The 6,000-nt window shown below is 37.8% G+C and overlaps 1 protein-coding gene across 5 annotated transcripts in view; it reads left to right on the top strand.

The window, feature by feature from the left end:
* The first annotated feature begins 370 nt into the window (after positions 1-370).
* Positions 371-6,000, top strand: part of POT1 (protection of telomeres 1) — a 57,698-nt gene continuing 52,068 nt past the window's right edge. For 2 of the 5 annotated variants that reach the window (XR_015804037.1, XR_015804038.1), the window contains exons 1-2: positions 371-1,460; positions 4,860-4,993. Coding sequence is in view for 3 of the 5 variants with exons in the window: in XM_088165750.1 (XP_088021876.1) it covers positions 4,871-4,993 (123 nt within the window). In the remaining 2 variants the exon portion in view is untranslated. The remainder of the gene's footprint in view (positions 1,461-4,859; positions 4,994-6,000) is intronic. The other 3 variants (XM_088165750.1, XM_014877744.2, XM_088165751.1) reach the window with 3 other exon arrangements.

Raw genomic sequence — 6,000 nt, 5'->3', positions numbered from 1 at the left:
TGCAACTTATTTTAATTCACTTATAATGTATCAGCTTTCCATCATCTCAGTTCACGGAGTTTTAATTTTTAATGCTAAACACCTCTTTTACAGACATAAAAAAACAGAACGAGAAGAGAAAAGTGAACACAGTAGGTTCCAGCCCGATCCCTGTCCCTGAGGGATGGGCGTGCCCGACGCCGCGGCTGCGCGTGCGCGCGCCGGCCGCGCATGCGCAGTGCGCGGCCGGCGCGCGGGGCGGGCGGAAGTGGCGCAGCGCGCGGCGAGGCGGGACGGGGACGGGGAGAGGAACGGGGACCGGGACAAACAGGGACGGAAACGGGGATCCGGGACCGGGACAAGCAGGGACAAACAAGGGCTGGCGGTGCGCGGGGACCGGCGGGTCTGCGGGCTCGGCTTTACATTCCTCCGTCCCGCAGCTGACCTGCACACAGGCTCTGCTCTGGGAGCTGAGTCCCCGCACAGTGTTCCAAGGCTTTGGAAGTTTCTTTCCGGGCACTGAGTTAACCGAAAGGGAAGTTTTGTTGGTAATACGCCTGAGCTAATGATCTTGGTTTTAAAGGTCTCCGCTTGTAACTGGTGGATTGACTTTCTGAAGCGATTAGTTCATACGGTGTGAAGTGTGGGATCTGTAGAGTAGCCTTGGCCTCCTGAGGCCGCTGCTTTGCAGTGGATTGCTGCTTTCTAGAGCTGAAGTACTGTTGAGATAGTAATAGCTGTGTAAGAATACCTTTTCCTCAGGTAATGTTTGATTGTAGTCTCTTCTGCACAATGTTAGATGAATAAATTTCAATCTGAAATAAAGGAAATTTTGTTTGCTTAAGAAACCTAGATATATTCTAATGAAACTAAGCATCACCTATGTAATTAAATTTAAAATAGCCGAGGACATATTTCTCAAAAAAGATAAGTGCCCGAGGATCAGCAGCAAGGGCCAGCGGAAGCCTTGCAGCTAAGAGAATAGGACGTGTCATGCTACTGACTTGATTTCTTCTTTATTTTAGTTAATCTGACATGCTGTTTTTCACCTCATGAGAATTTTCAAGGAACTAATAAATTGCAAAATTAGATTTGAAAAAAATCTTGATAGACTACACACTTTGTTCACTGATGGTTTTCTTGATTTCGTTAAGACTGCTGTATGACAAAAGCTTTGTCTTGTGATGGAAGGTTGGGTTTGTGGTAGTTCTGTACTGCCTATTCTGTTCAAGCTGCAAATGTTCATTTTTATGACAAAGTGTTGCATAAAATATAGTAGGAATGTATGGCTGTGTCTACAAATGTATGTGCTTTTATAATGAAGCATGACTTATTTCATAATTACTTTAGCACAATTAGCCCAACTATTGCTCTGACTAATATTTGTCTTTACAGGGGCTTCAGATATCTACAGCTGTGACTGACTACATCAATAGAATCCCGATGCTCTTGGCTGTTCCTTCATTCTTCATGAGACTTTGGTGAGGTTTCCTTCAGAAGTCCACACAGCCATGTGTTTTATTCTCTTCTGTTTCCCAAAATGACATTATTCTCTTCATGTAATTTTTGTGTATGACCGAAGCATTTCTTGGTCGTACAAAAAGGACTGAATTTTCTAGCTAGTAGGCAGAATGTCAAGGATAGGGCAGAGCAGCACATGTGTAGCCATCCTTAGTGTTCTATTTCACTTGAGTGATGCATATCACATTATCTTTGGGAGTGTTAAATTGTGGGTCACATCCTAAATACAGTATATCGTCTGCTTTGAACAGTCTACATACTTTCATATGATGCTTTGTTAAAATTGTTAAGCTCTTTGGTTGCTCACTTTTCATATTTTTGTCACTTTAATTAACTGGAAGGCAAAAGGTATTTGTAGTTCACAGTGTTCTTCCTTCTGCTGTGTGTATGTGTTGTTTCTCGCTCCTCTTCAAGAAGTATCTCATGCTGCTGTCTGCCTTTCTTGCAGTCTGTGTTGGTTTTGTTTTGGCTTTTTTTTTAGCGTCCATCCTAATGTATAGCTGTGTTTACCCCATTTACAGGATTCTTAGGCTAAAGTTGGAATGATTCCTGTAAGTGTTAGTCAGGCTATTGAGAGCAAAAAAGGTATTTGACAGACTTGTTTAATTTTCACTTAGTTGCTCTCCAGAAGAGTTGGGAACACCAAGAACAGCACTAACAATATCTTCATGTAGATTTTGAAAGCCAATGCTCTATCAGTTTTTTCTGGAAAATTTACTTTTATAAGTCTTAGAGCTGGATACTCATGTCTTTGGGAGCAAGGATCTGAAAGCTTCAGAGATGAGCAGTTAGAACACGACCTTAGTTTTATATGTATAGGAATTCAAGATCTGTAAAAACACTCCACTTGTTTTCTAGTGGAATGTTATTTACATAAATTTAAATAATAACAAAATGCTCTGTGTTGTTAAGATATCTTCATGGGGAAAAAAAAAACAGAAAAATCAATTTTTAATTGCTCAAGTAGTGTAACAGGGAGAAACAGGACAGAAATTGTTAATCTGTTATGTTGTATATCTCCCTGGGTCATTATAGTGTTACTGGGTAAAGATCAATATTGCTGATTAACTTTGACGTTGACTCTTTATAGGTGGAATAGATCAGCTTCTCAGTCTGCTAGAATGAAGTGTGAAATAGATACTTTGAACTGAAAAGCTGTATAAATCTTCTAGTTGCTCTTTTCACTATAGACTTGAAATCCTAGTGAGCTAATGACAATGCTATTGTGGTGTGTGTTTGAAAACGTACAGATAAAGGCATCGTTTTTAGCCTCATTTAGTAGCATCTTACAGAAATTCTGACTTCTAATACCTGACTAGTCAAAGCAGGAACAGTATCTGCGCCTTTGTAGCAGGCTTTTACTTCTCCCTCAGCTCAAGCAGAAATTGAAATCTGTCTGGTGCTGTATCTCCCAGCTCTGTGCTGTCATAAGTTGACCCTGGCTAGAAGCCAGGTGCCTCCCAAAGCTGCTCTTATCATTCCCCTCAGGGGGACAGCAAAGAGAAAATACAACTAAAAGCTTGCAGATTGAGACATGGAGATCACTCAGTGTTTACATGGACAAAAGACACTCAAAGTAATTTAACTTAATGGTCATCAAATCGGCGTAGGATAATGACAAATAAGAATAAATCTAAAGACCTTTTCCCCCACCTCTCCCATTTTCTGGTCTTAGCTCCACTCCAATTTCTCTACCAATTTCTCCCCTGAGCAGTGCAGGGGACATAGAATGAGGATTGTAGTCAGTTCATAATGCTTCATTTCTGCCTCCTTCCTCATGTGTATTGGAAGCTAGGAAAAAACAAAAGCCAGTCAGCCTCTGTGTGCTATTGCAACTGAGACATCCTCGAACCCAGGTATTTTATTGATACGTCATGAGTGACTGTGACTTCTTGCTTATGTCTGTTAGACAAGAATAACAGCTCTGGGGAGTTTCCTGGAAAATGGGGAAGGAGAAAGAAGGGTTGCTCACAAGACGATAAATAGTCCTGAGTTATTAGTGAAGTCTGATATCTTTGGATACTGGAGTAACAATAAGGTGGAATTTTGATTTTTCTGAAGAATATGGTACTTGTTAAAAGAATGTGTATAATTTTGCTCTCTGCACCTGTATGTGTTGAGTTATGGTTGTAACTTATGATTCAGTGGTCTTTCCGTTTTGCAATGGTTTCCCAGTTCCATTGCCTTTTAACTGAATATTTTGTAGGAATTCACTCTGCTTAGCATTGCACAAGTTCTTTTGAACTACAACTGAAATGTAGTTCAAGCTTTTACTGAGTAGAATACCAAGTTTTTGTGTCCATTCAAAACTACAGGAAATACTTTCTTTCCTCTTTACTGTCATGTGAAAATGGCTAAAACTGTTTGAAATTAAGGCTGTGGCCATAATAATGCCATCTGGATTTTCAGAAAACAGAAAGCATTTTTTGCTTAGTTTATTAAAACTTATGGAAACGAAATATTGATGATGTTACAGCTTTTCTGTAGATACCCACTTGAAATAAAAATTATACTGTAGAGACAGAGATAACCCCAGAAGAAATAAGATGATAATGTAATGAGAAAATACAACAATAGCTCCTTATTGCTAGAAAACTTTTTTCTATTTCTCTTATGTGTAACTTCTCTGCAATAGACTACTCTTCTTCTCCCCTATTCTCTGTATTATAACACTATCACTGTTAATTTATTTCATTGATTTTTAGCACAGTGGGGGCAGACCATAGATGACAGAGTCATATATTTCTTAACTAGTTCCAAGTGCTTTCCATGCGTAGCATCTGTAGATACCCATTTTATTTATTTATTATTTTTTTAATTTCTTGATTTATTGATGAAAATAGTTCAATCTGTACATAAGCATATATTTTTCATTTAAAGTTAAAATGACATGTTTTAATTTCTTGCAGTTAAATTTTCTTATAGGGAAAAAAACTGAGTATGAAGACTGTCCATGACCTTGTGCTGGGGAAGGAGTCATTCAAAGTCTTTGCATGGTTTTTATCTACATTTCTGTACATAAAATATTAGCACTGTTTACATTACCTTTTGCATTTCTATGTATTACTATCTATTTAGATATAAAGTAATATTTTATTGGCATTTACAGTGTTTTGGAATGTTTGAAAAATCAAATTGGTTGGATGGTTGTCTCTTGCCAAGGAAATGTTACTTTCTTCTTGTGACTTATGGTACTATGATATGAGGCCAATCCCTCTGAAAATTCTTAGTTTTGCATAACTAAATTGTCTTCTTATGAAATAGGTGAATATTCCCCTCCCGAGTAAGATGCAACTTCTGGTAACTCTTAATATGAGCAAAATCAGGAGCTTCAGGACTCTTTTATGATTTTTGTTTAGATAAAGCAGCTATGCCTGTTCAATTGCTTAAGATCATTAAAGAACAATCTGAGACTCCACTACCAAGCCATTTGCAGAAGGAGAATTTGCAGCATTTGCAAGAAGGCTGTGATTACACCAACAGATACATTCAGGTAAACTGACCAGTAAAAAAATTTTGACTTGCTTTGAAATAGCTCCTCTTACATTAGCAAGGCACTTCCATATTCCAGCTCAGTTAGTGACTTTCTGCAACTGTATGTCTCTGTATTCATCTGTTGCATGTCTTTAAGCAGTGGAAAATTAGGACCTTTTTGAATCTCATTGTGTGTTGCTGTTACCTTCATTGATTCACAGTCCTGTACCTTCTCTGACATTATCAGACTAGAATTTTGTCAGAGCTTCTATTTTCAGGATTTATAAGCTGTGGACCAATTTAAAAAAACATTGTGCAGGATGGTTTCCTGAAAAAGGAGGGACTGGGGGAGGTTAAGTGGTATTTTGTTTTTAAAAAATAATAATAAGCACCTCAATCCTGTTAAAGATCAGATTTCAGAGTAACTAAAAAACTTCTAAAATAGTTCTCCTTTTGTATTAAACAATGCCATATCCAGTTTTATAAAAAGCATTGTTTGTAGCAAGTACCAGCATCAAGACACAATTAGATTTTTTTATCATTATATAAGTGTGTACTTACACTTGACAGTCATCCCAAATACATTTTGGATTGGAAGCATAATTCTGTTACACTAGTGAAATGCAGAAATAACCTTTTTCATGCCTAAAACAAATATTCTCTGTAAAATGCAGTGTCAGTTCTTTAGTGTGTTCTTTTTTCATTCTGTTTAACTGTTTTTGTCTGTGGCTCTGAGAATCGTTTTAGTTATCCCTGATGCATATGTGTCAGGAAATCAGCATTAACTCAGGCTTTCTTTCAATTTGTTAAGTAAAAAAGGGGAAAAATATAAGGCAATCTAGTTCTGTAGAAAACCTAAGTTGTCTTGAATCCTTCAAAAAATGGCACAAACATTTTAAAAATATGAGCTGATCTAATGTTTTTCTGTATCCGAAAGAAACATTTTTGCTATGACAGCTGTGTATTCTGAGTTCCAGCTCTAGTGCTTATGTGACCCTGTGATTGAGTCCATTCATGAGAAGGAAA

Source organism: Sturnus vulgaris, chromosome 5, assembly GCF_052056855.1.
Source record: "Sturnus vulgaris isolate bStuVul1 chromosome 5, bStuVul1.hap1, whole genome shotgun sequence".
Taxonomy (NCBI): domain Eukaryota; kingdom Metazoa; phylum Chordata; class Aves; order Passeriformes; family Sturnidae; genus Sturnus; species Sturnus vulgaris.
This window is presented reverse-complemented; position numbering and strand designations above follow the sequence as displayed.